This window comes from Calidris pugnax, unplaced genomic scaffold (assembly GCF_001431845.1).
Source record: "Calidris pugnax isolate Ruff unplaced genomic scaffold, ASM143184v1 scaffold24, whole genome shotgun sequence".
Taxonomy (NCBI): Eukaryota; Metazoa; Chordata; class Aves; order Charadriiformes; family Scolopacidae; genus Calidris; species Calidris pugnax.
In genome coordinates, this window is record NW_015090922.1 from 17,402,262 (window position 1) to 17,419,066 (window position 16,805).

Consider the following 16,805-nt stretch of genomic DNA (forward strand, 5'->3'; position numbering starts at 1 on the left):
TTCTGTTGTTTTAAACTTTTCCCCTTGCTATGCTATGTTCCTACAGTTCAAATTAAAAATAGTATATTTTGGGTCACTGTGCCGTATGCTGGTCACAATTTTCCAAGGAAGAGAACTAAATAAATGGGGTGCTGTAAGATTTGTGGGTAAAAGCATGACTGGTGCACAAAAAGTTGCAGCAAGTATAGGAATGAGAGAACAGCATCATAATGTCCTAGGGAGATGACAGAAGATGATTTAGATCAAGAAGGCGGTAAGGGGGCAGAAACCAAAGAAAAACCTTTAACTACCCCTGAATGACAAAAACATTTTCGTTGCCACAGAAATTAATACTCACTTTTAAAATAATCTTTCATGTAAAGTAAAAAAAAATAATCATTTTTTGTAATTAACAACTATAAAACCTTTTTCTATTTGGATTCACTTTCTCTGCTCACTCATCTCCTGCCTGTGAGCGGGGACAATACAACTGCAGTTCAAGAGGAGAAAAAGACTTGTGTTTTTAATATAATTTAGTCTACATTGCTCTCCATGTGTTTCTAAGTTTTTCTCTTGATTTCAACTTGCAAATGAAGCATTGAGACAGCTTGTTGTATAACTTAGGATAGCTATTATAAAAGGAAGCTGATGTATGCTTCCAAAAATGTAAGGACGTTTTTTAAGTCAGATGTGTGCACATAAACCAAGCGTGTTGGGGGATTACAGCTAGACGCGCATGCATACTGGCACAGCTGTTCAGCCATAATTGGTGATGAAAGCTACGCTGACAGAGACAAGGCAACATAAATTGGATGGACTGACTGGCTTTTAGGTACTTGTTAGCACAAGTGCAGCTGTGCAAATGTGCATCTCATTTGCATATACAGTTGTAACTGCACAAGCCTGTGTGGGCCTTATTTGTATTCTCTAGTCAGAAAAAATACTCAATCTGTCATATTTAAAGCAAAATAATATAGATATTAAAAAAAGATTTTCCTAATATAACCATGAAACGACTGCACCACAGCCAATCCTTCCTCCTGCCCGTAAAGCAAGCTACACTTCTGGTTCCAGCTCCTCAGAATTGTCACCATCACACACACAAAAAAGGGGCCAAAGCCATCAACATCAGGGCAATTCTTTCAAATGATTTAAGAATGCAAGTTTCACCATGGAAGAAATCACTGGAGAGAAGTCAAAGCCAAGAAAGCATTTATTACTTGTAATATATGTCTCTTCTTAACCAGAGGTTCTGGACATCAGTCTGAATTGGTTAAACTTATGCTCTCTCAGAAGATTGCATCATCTGTGAACCAAAGCTGAAGATATTTCTACTCTACATTTAGATTGTGCTATTTGGCAATTTAGATCATTTGACATCCTCCATGAACAGATGCCAAGGTTTGTGGGTGGAACAGCATTCACATATATTCTACTACTCTTGTTGCTAAAGAAGGAGGAAAGGGCACCAGTCTTAAGGGATTTTTTTAACCAAGTTAAGGATATTCATATCCTCCCATGGAGATAACTCTAAATGAAATCACTAAGGAAAATCTCACAGTAGATGTAAAACTCATGTTAAAATTGAAGTAATAACCAACCTGATTATTTCAAAACCTCTTGGTAGTCACCTTTTGTTTCTCAACAAAGGCTGCTCAAATTTCCTAAAACAATCTTCTCTCTGGTGCTGCTTGAGGCAGACTATTAGAAGTTCTAGTAAGAGTCAGGTTGTTTCCCTCAGCCTTGCAAATGGCTGACTCCTTGCTGACTCGTGTGTACATTTGGGATGTGAGGTTCCATAAGAAAAACCCTTCCAAGGCTATTCTGCATGTGTCTCAAACTTCAGAAAAAACACTGAAAATCTTCATCAACAGAAATGAAGGCAGCCAAAAATCTGCAGAACTGAGCATAAGACTTTGACTATTCACTGTAATATTTGAGCCCAAAAGATAATCCATCTGTCCAGAGTCCCTACCAGAAAAAAAGGAGGCACAATGCCATCCTAGATGGAAAGATGAGCAATGGTCTCCAGAAATGAATCCAGTGCCTCCTTGCTGATCTTTACCATCTCAAAAAAAGACAGATGGAAACTCATCCTTTACACACATCGTACAGTACATCCTTGTGCTTCCAGATCTTCATGAGTGACATGAGTTCCCAGAACTCGAAGGGAACACTGTGTTCTCATATGGAAGCTCAGCCCAGAACTAACTCATAATGTTTACAAAGGATACACAGAGTTCCTTGCAACAAAAATGCCATTCAAACAATCTGTCCTCCAGAAGAGGTAGAATTCAACAACTACATGTAGGCATCTCTAAGGGTCTGTACCTGAATTAGTCACCCAGTGTCCCTTTATAATCAATGGAAAGACATAAACACTTCTAGGACACCATCTCATCCTAAAGTAGATGTCTAGAACAAGTCAGAAGAATCTTAATGCTTAGGGTGCCTATTTCTCTTTCCTGATGGAAGGTGAAACTGGTAGGACCAGCACAAATGTGCTGGTGGAAACCCACAGATGTGGGTTTCTTTTTAAAAAGCATGTAAAATTGGCCAAGAGAAATGCTACATGATTATTCATGTTTCCCACTACCCTCAGTGTTCTCCTAGTCTGGGCTTGGCAAATGCTAAGGTGGAAGTAAACTTCAGGTACAACATGAGTCCCCAGCAGTTCTTTATACAAGTCCTAGTCCCACAGAACACCTGTAACATCTGACTGGAGTTTTACCCCATTGTCCTTTCTGCAGATCTTCTAAACATTAAGTGGTTCCATAAAAACCCACAAACTACTAGAATTTAAAACTTGAAGTAAAAGACTATAAGGTATGCATAAGGTTCCACAAATAAGCAGGCTGATAAAGTAGAATGTGGTCATGACATCATCTTAGTAGTCAGACTACCAAAAAGTTCTTCATTGGAGATACAGTAATGCACCCCTATCCTCAATAGTAAAACATCTGTTAAAGCTGCAGAGACCCCATCCTGCTTTATCCCTTTTTTCCCATATTAAAACTTGTCCAGGCAGCTACCTACAGGAGAAGGAGAAAGCACCCCCTTTAACAGATAGGCACATCTTTAGTTCAAGGGCACCTAGTTCCACCTTCCTAGCATCCGAGGTGGTACTGAAGCAAAGGTGATAGTGCACTGCAATAACTAACTCCAAGACAGGTTTCCAAAAATCATTTTACAAATACAAAAATAGGCAGTCTCCCTCAATTAAACACTGACCCCAGCACACCACCTTACTCAACTTTTTCTAGCAGTTTCTTCTGTCTCCTCCCTTTAAATTTCCTGTCCCCTGTAACAATACACCTTGTCTAAAATCCACTCTGGTCCCATATAGGTCTCACAGGAGCTTCTGGAGGCTCAGCAGGTTTATAATTCAGGTGTTACATGTTAGGTTAACATGAGATGTGTATGGCCTTATTTTAGATTCCAGATTTTTTCAGTCTTGGCCAGTTGCTCTGTTTTCTGGCATGGATGCTTTGACCCAGCTGCTAAACCCATCGGTGCCTGTCCTGCTGCCAGTTACTAGAGCATGGACTCCGGATGGAGACAGTTGAGTCTTACGGCACTAACAGTAAATTGACCAAGAAAGCAGAACTTCTGAAGGCAGTTCATCTGACAGGTAAGTTTTTTTGGGGGGTAGGTGCAATGAAGAAAAAATGTTTAGCTTCTGTTACATAAAATAAAAGGGTCTAATTTTCCTCAATTGGTTGATTATTGCAGCTTGCAAATGACAAACCTCAGATAACACAGAGGTTTCTTAAGGATAATTACGAAAAGTTCTTTGGGCAAGTACAATGCAAGACCACAATGAGCCCAGAGAGAACACATTTCAGTAGTTAACATTTTGGTATTGGATGCAATCTATGAAAGCCTTTAACTGTACTATGATATCATAAGATCATAATGTTAGAACCAATGCAATTGAAAACAGTCTGTCTGTGCTTCCTTCTTTTAATGATAAGAAGGCCTGCCCCAGAAAACTGTACAAGTAAGATGTACTCAATCCCATCACTAAAATTCGTGTTTACGCTATTTTGATCAGGATTTTGAACTAGTATTTTGAGTTTGTTCCTTGATGTTATCGTCAAAATACTTATCAGCCTACTAATAAGATGTTGCTGTTTAGTTGCGGTACTTCAACAGGTGCTACTTATTTTTGTCTCAGGCTTTGATGTTTAGTGTCATTTTCAGTGGGGTTGGCTTGATGAAATGCCCATTAGATTTTAGAAATCTTAGCAACTACATAAATTCTGTTTTCATGCTGATTAAAGGCTGGATTTCCTTTTTCATTTATAGATCCAATTCTTAAAGAAGTTCTTTATCTTCCTGCTGGTTTTATGCTGAATGCTACTTAAACAGGACATTTAAATCTTGTCATGAAAAATGGGAGTGCTTTCAAGAAAAGCTGGGACACAAAGGTTAGAGGTTATTTTTATTAAAGCGTGAATTTGTTTTAGCAAGAACTTGCAAATGTATCACATATGGTGGTAGGCCTGTATTTCCTTATTTCTAAGTGCAGCACCTAGATTCTCAAATACAAGGGGAGTATAAAAACAAGGTAAAAAGAGACCACAGATGACCGAATAATCAGTTCTATGATCCAACCCATGTCATGGTGAAAGTCTTCCGGTGATAACACTTTTCACATTCCCAGGTTTTCCTTAACATGTGTTACAAATCTTTAAGAATGCCCCTAACTTGGGAAATAAGCAAACACCTTCAGTAGTAAATCTGGCCGACACAATACACAAGTATTTAAAAATGGAGAAATTCCAGGTTCCCCAGCCAGGACTTGAACCTGTGACCTGCTGGCCCAGAGGTGTGAAAGCACTCTTTTGAGCCAATGATATCACTTTAAATGTTACAAACTGAAGACATGTCAAATGAATCATTTATTCGGTTCAGTCAGCTTTAAATTTTTCTTGGTAAATGTTCCCGAAAATAGAGAAAGGCTTCCAGGTTTCTCTATGTGTGTTTGTACATGTCTGCAAGGACACATGAGCACATACCACCTCCACTAAGAAATGTAAGCTTGTACGTTTGTTCTGACATAATATAGATTCTATATGCTTTTTTTTAACCATCTATATGCCAATTTAATTATGATGATTTAAAGTCTTTGGGATCAAAGTATGCCTTGTTGTTTCAGTTAAAGCAGGTACTTTTCAATGCATATTAAATTTCACATAAAAATTATCTATATCTGGAGGAAGGAAGATGTTATGATCCAATATAACGCTCTTCAGCTTTGACTGAGGTTCATCTAAGTCACATTCAGCATCATACTATCCATCAGGAACCTTTATGTAATTTTTTAAATGAATTTCTCAAGTTTCTTCATAAAGCTAGTTGGGATCTGCACTCTGCTGTTGTCACAGGATTGCTGCTCCAAAATCCTAGTGATACTAGTGGTACTAGTGATCAAAATCCATCTAATTTCAAGCATAAATATGTTCAGACGGAACTTGTTCCTATTTTTTCCTCACATCAGCATTGTTATGTAATTTAAGTTTGTGGGAATCCACCATGATCATGCTGTAGCAGAGAGTCTTACCATTCGCAGCCTTTGTTCTGCTTCTAGGTTTGACTTTTTTCATCTTCCCTTGTAAGGCAGGTTCTCTATTCCCTGACCACCTTGGTAGTCCCTCTCTGATCCTTTTCAGATGTATCCTGCTTTAAACATAACTAGCTAGAAATCTTCAGAAGCAAGTCTCATACCTACCTGAACTCTATCTACAAGGAACAGCTTTCCTTCCTTCTCTCAGGGTTGCCTGCTTGCACGACACAGATGGGTCACTGTCACCACGTGATGAACTTTGTATAAATTAAAAAGCCATTATTCTGCACTATCTTTCCACCTGAGGAGCTCCAGGTCATAGCAGCAATTCTTGCTCTTGCCCTGTATTTTTTTTTTTACTACTGCATTTCATTCCATTACAACTGTTATTCTATCAGGTGTAGTAATTCAATGCCTGGGAATGTGCTCCTATAAGAATTGTTCCGACAAAGACATTTCAGATTTCCATATCTTATAAATCAAGCGGCTGTCTCTCATGCCCTGTTTTTCTTCCTCAGTCTCTTTCTGGGGTAAGTGTAAGCCAGCAGTTATTACAGCCAACATCATCAAAATCAGGTGCTTTTTTTTCAGTTACTGTACTTCCAAAGCAAACTCAAACAAGTAAAGATACATAAGAACAGGTTCAGGGGCCTTGCAAGTAAATTATAAAAAGATAAAACCCAAGCAGACACAAACAACCATACTAATGCTTCAATGAGATTCTCGATGTAGTTTTAACTCTAGGGTTCTTGCTACAAGTAAAACATGTACTGCTTTAGCCACAACATTATGGTTAGAGTAACACAAGCCCAAGTAAAAATCCAGCTATGATCAGAATAAAATGTATTACCACATGTAAAACTGTATTACCAAAAAGACACATTTATAGTAAGAAAGTTACATCCAAACTAGGCCTTGGAATAGTTTCCATGGGGGACGAAGTTAGTATGATACCAGACTGTCTATAGCAGGGCTGACATCTCAGACACAGCATGCCCTATACCTGTGCTGCTTTCACTTCTCTCTTTTCCAGTTCCTAGTCCCCAGAAGTCCGTGTGTCAGTGACAACATTTCTCTCTATATCCATTTACCTTTTGTAGTCACCACAAGAAGCAGCTTCTACTCAAAATATCTGGGAACAATGTCTAATTTCCAAACTTGTAAACAAAATACAGTCTTTCAAAAATACGACTCTCAGTCGGCTTTCTTTAAAATTAAATTATCATTCCCTGAAAATTCTTCAAAAAACTCATTTCCCTTATCTATCTTAAATTGCTCATATATACATTTAATATCCGAGTATACAGACATATAATAACAACTCATTGTTTGATAGTGATTCTAAATTATAACTTCCCAAATCCTTATCAAGCAAATACATCTAATTGCGGGCAGTCTGATAGAACAGTACTCTGAAAAGCGCATCTGAACGTATAACACCAGCAACAAAAATCCATAACAGGTATGTAGCCTGTTGAGTATTGCACGTGTGTGTGCACATGAACTGCACCTGTATTTTCACAGATAGTTTTTAATTTGTCAGTCAAGGAACTCCACTACCCTTAAAATGCCCTCCTTTTTCCACCAAGATTCTAAATTGCCAGTCACTGATAGTTCCACCTGAAGGAAATGGGTCCTTAAATGCCAAAAAATAAAAGCAGCTACATTTTCATAATCCAGACTCTAATGATTTCCCCTTAATGAGAAAAATTTCCATTAGTTCTTGAAGGGTTAGGTTGTTTTGTTCTTTCTTATTTTAGGAGCCCTGGTATAAATACAAGGGATTAAGCTGATTGAGTATTTCAGGTTTCATTCCAAGAAGTGACACGTATGTTTCCTTACCTGAGTCTTTCATGGGACACAGCGCGCACTGCATGCCCCAGGCTTCACCGTACAGGCAACAGCACTCGGTGTATGTGGTCTGCTTTCCAACCAGAGGTCGACTACAAACAAAATCATCACTTAGATGCTGCCAGCAAAGATCCTGGTAGACCTCAGTTTCTTCAGTTTGTTCTGATGGAGAAGACAGTATTAGATCATCATTGCAGCACTGTTATTTAAAAAAAGATACTCACATAATTCCAAATTTTCTAAATTTCAATTAGAAAAATAACCTAGCTTTACAGATTTTGCTTAATACAATTTTAAGCTTAGAAGTCATGACCATTTTTAAGTGCCTGAGGTGGCTCATCCCTTGAGTGTTCAGCTCTGCAAAAATCTTAAAAGGTTCTGATTTGGCACTATTAGGCCAATTTAAAAGCACATTGGGTTGGACACTCAAGAAATAAAACTTCCTAAATCAGAAGTCACTGCTGAATGCTTAACACTGATTCAACTCTGCTCGCATGGAAGTTAACAGAGCTTGACAAAAAACAGTGTAAGGACAGAGGCGAATATTTGGGGAACTCAATCCATGGAATCAATCTTTGAAAGTTGTTATTTTGCTTTTCTTATATTGCCATCAATGGCATCAATTGCCATCTGAAAGAACTTTTACAGCTAGGGCAGAGCTGAACAAAAATTGTACATGGGCTCAACGGGAGACTGAACAAATACTTGGAAGAGAGTCCCATTAACTAACAGACAAACTAGATCAGGCTCAGGAAATCCCCTGAGCTGAAAATAGCTGGAAGCTGAGAGAGTGCTGGGGAGGGTGAGGAGAAGTATTGTTTATCTGCTCTTCTGGTCCCTAGTAATCCACTTACAGCTATTGTTAGAGACAGAATACTGCTGTGAACTACTGTCACATTCTTATGAACATTAACAAAAACATGTATTTTTGTTAAAGCTGGAATATTTCAGAGGCGTACTAGTTCTGACAAAGATCTCAGTAGGAAAAATTCCTAGTCCTAGCAATCTCTGATCACTGCTGATTGGAGGGAGAGGAGCTGTAAAACTTAATCTTTCACTTGGAATGTAAAAACCTTGGCACAATTGTTTCGTAAAGACATCAGCAAGGTTTTGATTTTGTTCCAACATAGAGTGAAAAGTAAGTGTTGTCACAAACCAAGGTTTTGCTTTGTCTGTGCGTATCTATTAACTGCATTTTTACTTGATGCACTGGTGCATGGGTGAGTATAGAATTGACACCTAGCTCAAGAGTAAACTGGTGAGTTCTGAAAGTGCAAAGGTGATCAGAATTTAGATCCCTATTCTACTAAGAACCTGCCAGAACACGCAGTGAAGAGCAGCAGAGGGTCTCTGCAACCAATTCCAAATTTTGCTGGCAGCAAAGGAACCCGCCTGCCGCCTCCTCCTCTGCGTTAGGGAGGACATTACCAGTAGCGATACAAGGCTTGAGCACTTTGTGCTGGGTGAGAGGATTATTGCTGTATCAGCCCCAATGTTGCATGACGGAAGACCCTGTGGGCCCGTGCATTCTCTTCGTATCCTAGATGAACCCAAAGGAAAATCCTGCTCTTGGTTTGTTTAACTGAAGATTGAACAATAGAAGTGCTGTGGTTCTTTCACAGTTTCAGGCAAGAGGATGACCACATTACTTCTCCAAAGTATCAGTCAGAACTTGGAGTGACTAAAGCAGGCTGTATTCCCATTTCTTTTCACAGAAGCATCTTAGGAACATTCAGTGAAGTTGCAGGGATCAAAGGTCTGGATTTATGGCTAGACAGTGCCAATGTTAATCAAACCCATTGTAACATTTCTTTCAAAGCTGTGTGTGGCATAGACAAAGCTGTTCAGACTGCATAATGCTCTGGATTTCTGAGACGTTTCTAAGAATCTTATCTAACATTTTTTTCTGAAATCGTGTCTACTGAAATGAAAAGAACATGCAAAAACCTTACTTTAACAGCATTGCTGGAACCCACAGCTTGAAAATGTAAGCTCAATGACCCTCAATATTAATAAATTGAAAGCACAGATACAATTTCACCTATTTTTCTCCTCTATCATGTTATTCCTTGCTTTTGTTAGCAGCAGTCAGTCACTCCGAACTGAATCTTCAGAGCTAGCCCACAGCCAGACTCCAGCCTTAGTGAGACAGCGAGCAGGCTGTGTGTGTCTCATTACCTACGAGGCTGGACGAGGCAGATGCAGTGCTGGTACGTTGGCAGGGGGCTTGAAGAGTCCCCCAGCCCAAGCCTAGTCTCATTAATACTTCCAGCAACCTCCTGTCTGCATTGGCAAAGTGGAGCCCTGTGGAGTCCTACATCACGATGCCTTCTGGAGCAACAGATGATGGTCCAGGCATTGCCTTCCAAAATCCTCCAAAAGAGTAGGCTCATCCAAGCATGACCCAGTCTAAGCTTACTGGGGTCTGTAGCCATGTCAGCACTACCTCGTAGAGGTGTAGTCACTTCAGTAATATGTATAATGGATCATACCACTTGAATCTGCTGGTCTGATGCATCGCTTTTCTGTTGCGTCCAGAACCATTGGGTGTGTACAGAAACAGTTGTAAGATCCTTCTGTGTTAATGCACTGGCCATCAATACAGCTGTTTGGGTCCTGACATTCATCCGTGTCTTTAAAATGGAAGGAAATGTATCAAGGAGAGCCAGCACAAAGTAGTTGCATTGTGTTAATCCATGTTTATATTTTCCTATATTAGGAGCGGATTTCCCTGCATGCCTTCTGTTAATTACCACAAATACCAATTGCTGGCAGCAAAGTCCTGCCTGTGCCCATGGAGAAGGACAGACGGATCAGCAGGATGCTGACCTCTAATCCTCAAGTACTAGAGAGGATCTGGATGAGGAGCCTGCTGGGAGGGCTGGAGTGCCAGACATGCCCTGCATCCAGCAGAGCTGCAGCTGCTTCCCATGTTCCTATCCCTTTAGGAAAGTACCAGCGGGCATTAGAGGTGGGCATACTCTCTGAGACTCTTCATGAGCTGGTTAGGAGAAGGGATCACCTTATTTAGCCACAGTAGTTCTATTCCTTAGTTTGTCTTGGAGAGGAAAAGCAGAAATCTAGCTCAAAGGGAAGAGCAGGCCATTTTACTCCAAATGAATTACACTAAAACAGCAAAACCCCCACCCTTTTTAAAGAACCACCATCAAATCCCAAGGTGAAAGGCTCTCTTACTGCAGTTGCAAAAATTACTTCCTTTCATTATGCTATTCTGCACATTATACATGGTTTTTTGCTTACAAAGCAAAAGCCAGTGTCAGTTATGAGTAATTTTCAGTTGAATACCAGAACCAAAGGAGTACAGGGTTGTGCAGACTAAAATTGGCTTATCAATGACCTGAACTGTAATTTCACATTGTGTGTTAACTCCTTGTGGAAAATACCTGTCCTTGAAAAAAAAAATAAATCTGCGTTAATTTGATTTATTATAGTAAAACCAGCACACTTACCAAATGAAAGGTGAGCTTCAATATGCGGGCTTTCACTGCTCACCCCACATACAAAGGACAGAAGGCTAAACTGTGCCTTGGCAGAGAGAAGCAGCAGCGTGTGTACAAGGGAGCCACCTCCCACCACTTAGTGCTCCCTGCGTAAGGGCTGGCAGCAGCTCTAGGCTGTGCACTCAAAGGAGCACAAGGGGCTGTTTTGGAGATGCAAACTCCTGGGAGCAATCGGCTGAAAAAGGAAGCAAATAAAGCAAATCCTGCTCTACATGCCATCACCGTGTCAGCCAGAATTGCTGCCCAGCCAAGCAGAAGGGAAGGGAAATGACCCAATGCCTCTTAAAAAGCTGCTACAGGAGTTCGAAGACCCAGAGTTCCTCCCCTTGCTGGGAACACCGCAGTTCTGATGGGAATCCTGTCGTACGACTCCGCTTGTTTTGCCCATCTGCATACCATTATAGTGACAAGACCACTTTAAATAAACTTACCAAAGCACTGGAGCTTAACAGGGTCATAGTATGTGCCTTGTTTGCAGTAGCACTCGTAACCAGGCTGCGTATTCAAACAGAAACCATTTTTACAGATTTCTTGTCCAAAGAGTTGGCATTCATCAGCATCTGGGGAGAAAACATTAAAGGCTGTGTTACCATAATTATTATGAGGCCACGCAGAGGAGCAAGACAGAATAAAGTCTATACACTTCTCTGTTCAACCAAACTTCTCTTTAAACAGAGGGCCCCATGAGCACAGATACCCACAGGGGAAAAAGATGTGCCACAGGCTACAGTGTGCTCATAGCCAGAATGGGAAAGAGAAAACTAGTGGACCATGACTTTCCCTTTCCCTCGTCAGGGTAAGTCCTGTAGCACACAGAGACTGGAACAATCTGCAGCTCCCTTTTCTTTCCTTTGGTACCACATTGCTCTTAGGTCCAAGCAAAGAAGTGAAGAATGCGGCCTGTATTATCCAACACAATTTGCTTTACCCAAGGGATTCCCACCACGGATCTAATTAATCACACCACCTAATTGCAAAACTAAGCAGTTATGTTTATGGATGGACTTTGTGACTGCTCTCCTCTCTCCACACAGTTCGGTGACTCTGCTGTGAAGGCAGGGAATCTTCATATCTGCACTGTTTGTGACTTCGTTTTTCAAAGCTGTGTGTACAACTTCTGTGGAGACTTCCCACCAGGTAGGAACAATCATGTCTGTTGCTAAAGATAAGGCTGCAACTACTACAGACCTAGTGACTGCAGACAAAGAGAATCTGCCACACTTTCAAATGAGGCGAATGGTTTTCAGGAAGGTTTCATGGAAAATCTGTGCCAGCTCATACATAGCTTTTCAGAGTTGTACACATTTTTTCCCAGTCCTGTATTTTCATTTTTGTTACTGTTGGAATTCCATTCACTTCCTTTTTTCCAACCTACTTTTCATTTGCTAGACCTACCTAGAATAGTCTGTTAAAGACAGGCTGGTATTGAAAATGGCAGTAGAAAGCATCGTGTGAAGTAGGTGATTCTCCTCTCAATACCAATTGTCTTAATCCACTGTCTTCTATCGATTTACTCCCCATTTACTCTGGGGCAACACACATTTTAGCCTAAAGCTGTCATTTCCAACTGCACAGCAGTTTTAAAGGTGAATTATTCAAATGCTTACTTTTTCCAGAAGAGCTGAAAGTTCTATAAAGCTATTTATTTTTACAGCCACTCTCCCAGGCACTAAATTGCTTCAAAAATTTTAGGTTTGACTGTTTAGCAGCAAGAAAAACACAAAGATTCATAAGAAATGTCATGTCCATGTCTGCTTTTTTCCTGTGGAACATGGATTTGTGTCTGGGGAAAAACGGGAAAGCCTGGGAGTAAAGTCAAGGAAGGCAAGCTGAATATATTTACTTCTGACAGATTAGTCCAATAAAGAAAATAGAGTTGCTCCTACAAGCAGAAGCTTGTGGACAAAAACAACAGGGACACATGAGCTAGCATAACACAGAAAGATCACATTACTAGAAGTACTTATCCATTTATCGTTTTTACTTTGTGCTATTCCTAAAATTATTATAAAATAAACTTATTGAAAACAGAAAAAGAGTTATTATGGCAAGGATTTGTGGAAGATATTTCCAGATGAATTATTTCCACACTTTGATGTTTTCGGCAACTAGAGATATTATCAACCCTGAGGTAGCACAACAAAAACTGCAGATTTTCTCTGAGACACATTTGGACGTACTGTAAACACAGCATGTCCCAAATCTACATTGCAAAGATATACAGAAATCTTAGATCTGCAAAGATAAACAACATACTTAAACAATCCCTGAACAAAAATACTCTCAGAGAGTATTAGGTCCCTTAAGATGAGCTCTGTGCCAGTGTTCTGACTTGTCTTGATGTAAATTGTTTGTCTTCCCAACACTGGTCCCTGCTACCATCAGTCTCAGGTCTGGATTCATCCCATGGAACTTTGTTCTTTACTCCAAGTTGGTGGACAAAGCAACACCTCCAGAAAGTGGAGGTGTTACATGAGTTACCCCATTTAAACGCCCACATTAATTTGAATGAATCTGGGTAGTAAAGCTTTATAACCTTTAGGTTTTTTTCCATGTCCCATGTACTTTCCAGGTGCAAAGAAACACCTCCTGAGGGTAGCACAAAAACACATTAGCGGGACACAGAACTGAACTCAACGACGGTCTACTCACTAACTTGACAGGAAAACTGACCTAGTAATGTCCTACTCGGTGGGGAATGATAGTTTGAAAGAGCACACATAACGATCATTGTGAAAAAAATCCAAAAATATTTCAAGTCCCACCAATTTTTGTCATCTCTCAGAGTTAGGTCTGACATTATTAATTTAGCTAGAATCAACTAACAAATGCTTATCTACCAACCATGTGATACTGTGCCTCTAGTAAGATCTTTACAAAATAGTAAATTTTACTGTATTTTTATGTGATAGGAACACACATGGTGCTTTCTACATTTGGTTCTTCATTTGTGAAACAAGAATTCCAGTAAGAAAAAAAATTGATAAAATGTGTGCTTTTCTAAAGAGCCCGTAGCTGCTACGTAACCCAAAGATAATACGTTGACTTCATTTTAAGTAACACAAATGCAGTGTATTTATGCCAAGGAAAATTAATCTCACAAATTATTAAAATTGATGACTACTTCTCAAACTTGAAAAGGAATTTTGCTGATCTCACTTTTCCTTCTCAGTGATGCCAACTCCCTCCCACCCACACTCACAAACTCCTTCTGTCACTCATATTTCTCTACAACCTCGTTCAATAATTACCTTCATGAAGTTCTGTAATGAAAATATAATTTCTGAACTTCTCTTCAGTTTTTATATTCATTCTCACTCGTAGATCTGATGTTTAATGGAACTCTTCTTCTCTCTCCCAACTCCCCATACATTTATTTAGAAATTTAAGGTGGCTTTGTATTTCATGTGTAAATGAGGATTTGAGGTTTGTGGTCTCAGCGCCTACTCTCCCAGTATATGGCACTCACTATAAATTAAACCAGACTGTTACAGAGACTGTATAAATGACATTCTTAACAATCTGTCAAATGATGATTTTCAGTAATGTTTCATATCACAAACTGTTTTTGTCACCTAATAAAATTTGAATTAGTATGTTTACATTGCTGGCTCACGTTTCTAGTCAATCAACTACCAGAATTTCTGAAATAATTAAACTTAATACAAGTCAGTACTGACCTTTGTAATTCTGAGCAAGAAGCCCGTAAGGTGATTCTCCAGAGGGAATGAAACCTTTTCCTTCAGGACACAAATCAGTAAATTCAGCTAGGAGAGAGAAAAAACAAAAAATTATGTCGTTAAGAAAAAGTTACTGCCATACGTATGTGTTACAGATGTGTTTCAGGGTATTTTGCAAAATCTGAGGTGATGTTTTGCCTTACTCACATCTGTCAGGCAACCACGCACAGCTCTGGCTAAATGGGGGATGCAAACACTACAGCCCAACTTTCCCCTGCTCTCCGTTTGCAGAGCTAACTTTAAAAGAAAACTAGCTGGGGTACCCACAGCATCACAGAGCTCCTTGGCAGGAGAACGTAGTCCTTACTGGGTTTCATGGTGCACTGCAGTTATAACAATACCAGTAGCCAAATTATCTTAATTAAAGCTAGCATGGGCCTCTCTGAGCTATACTGCAAGCTGCAATCTAGACATACCCCAACTGAGATACAAGCCCTTGTCCACATTCTTCAGTCCTTATACAGGAAAAACACTAATTGACTGCAACAGGAGAACATGGTGTGGATTACAGAGGGAAATTATTTAAAGTGTCTTGGAGACTATACAGAATCAAATAAACCTATCCAAGCAGAGAGGCTCTTTTTGTAATGCATTTCACTTCAGTTTCACTGATTCTGAAATATAGTTAAAACAGGAATTAAACATGATGATACATTTGTATGAAAAGTAATCTTTAGTGTTTAATCTCAAAAAGTTTACACATGTTCTCTCTTACATGATTTTTTCCAGTTGGATTCTGAATTTCAGCCATCACTGTTTATGTTTCAAGTACTGTTCTCAATATTTGTGACAAATATCATATGGCTATGTTTTTCTAATTTAATATTTAGAGGTTAAACAATGGTCTGCAGACAACATGATTAACTGAATCGTTCAGTAAGTAGCAAAATGTAGAACTAATGTCATAATATGTATCAGTAATTCATAGTGCTGTAAGAACAACATTACAGAGAATAGCTGCAGACTCAAAACCACTGTAATGCTTACCTTTGTTTTCCAGCTTGTGGGAACAATCTAACATCTTACCATAGCATCTGGGAAAAGCTGCTGTGAGAATCCATCTTTGTTTAAAATCAGTTGAAGATAATGCTGTTCAGTAACAGGCTGCTTTTATCCCTACAGTAACTGCAGTGCAGCCAATGGATTTGCACCAGGTATGAATTACTCCTATTAACTTTTCCTCCATGGAACTCTCCCATGGATAAGCTGTGACTAAATACTACAGAACATGGGATATAAAGCACACTGCTGTTAACATAAGCACAGCGCTTCAAAAGCTTGCAAAGGGACAGAAGGCCTCCTCTTACCAGTTCCAAAGACAGGGCATGGGAATATTTCACAGTTGTCACCCCAGCCAGCACCCAAGGTGCAGCAGCATTCTTGTTTGGTTACATTGGACGTAAGCACATTGTCACAGAAATTAGCATCGTTCAGATTGTAGTAGCACTCCTTCTTTCCATCCTCATGTTGATCAGCCTCTACTGGTAATTCTAAAGGAGAAAAGAAAACATAAATCATCTAAGATGACATGTGAAATGGATCAGGAGAATCAGAAGAGCCACTGTACCTCAATTTCACCCCAGTGAAGAGGAGCACCATCAGGCAGGAAAGAAAATGACGAAGCACAAATTTTAGGTTAGCTCCTTTGTTTGCAGAAAGAATGATGGAAGTTTATAACTTTGACTTTTTCAGACCTGTTCTCCAACTTGGCCACAAAGGGATTCTTCACATTTGTACTTCTCTCATTTTTAAGCAATGCTGTCGTGCTCAGCTGTTTCACTCCCACGCCCAACTACGGACATACTGCTTTTCACCCATCAATCTGGAAGCTCTTCACAGAGGTGAGAAAACATCTCAACTTCCTTTTACTGATAAAGAAAACTAAGGCATAACAGAAAAGGCCCGATTTTCAAAAGAATGAACATTTCCAGCCTCTTCTGGTTTCACTGGGAAAAAAGCATGTTCCACACTTGAAAACAAGGCCCTTTATGATTTTTGCAAAAGTAACTGACTGACTCCATAGTAAGCAGAGGAATATAATGCTGATGTCAAGCTAACTGACTCTGTACTTCAATTTAAAATAGGCTTTACTTTGAAATAGGCATCCAGCCAAGAAGTCGGATTTTCTGCCTTTAGCAGTTGAGT

The 16,805-nt window shown here is 39.6% G+C and overlaps 1 protein-coding gene and 1 long non-coding RNA gene across 7 annotated transcripts in view; one reads left to right on the plus strand and one right to left on the minus strand.

Moving 5' to 3' along the window:
* Nucleotides 1-16,805, plus strand: part of LOC106893094 — a 30,965-nt gene that overhangs the window by 11,264 nt on the left and 2,896 nt on the right. The window contains exons 3-7 of the long non-coding RNA XR_001412993.1: nucleotides 3,415-3,610; nucleotides 4,288-4,409; nucleotides 11,955-12,057; nucleotides 15,661-15,814; nucleotides 16,353-16,501. This is a non-coding gene — a long non-coding RNA (uncharacterized LOC106893094). The remainder of the gene's footprint in view (nucleotides 1-3,414; nucleotides 3,611-4,287; nucleotides 4,410-11,954; nucleotides 12,058-15,660; nucleotides 15,815-16,352; nucleotides 16,502-16,805) is intronic.
* Nucleotides 1-16,805, minus strand: part of LTBP1 (latent transforming growth factor beta binding protein 1) — a 193,588-nt gene that overhangs the window by 8,517 nt on the left and 168,266 nt on the right. For 5 of the 6 annotated variants that reach the window (XM_014950707.1, XM_014950706.1, XM_014950710.1 and 2 more), the window contains 5 exons: nucleotides 15,968-16,150; nucleotides 14,601-14,687; nucleotides 11,352-11,480; nucleotides 9,892-10,032; nucleotides 7,391-7,561 (listed from right to left, as the gene is read on the minus strand). In XM_014950707.1, coding sequence (XP_014806193.1) covers nucleotides 7,391-7,561; nucleotides 9,892-10,032; nucleotides 11,352-11,480; nucleotides 14,601-14,687; nucleotides 15,968-16,150 — 711 coding nt within the window. The remainder of the gene's footprint in view (nucleotides 1-7,390; nucleotides 7,562-9,891; nucleotides 10,033-11,351; nucleotides 11,481-14,600; nucleotides 14,688-15,967; nucleotides 16,151-16,805) is intronic. The other variant, XM_014950708.1, reaches the window with a different exon arrangement.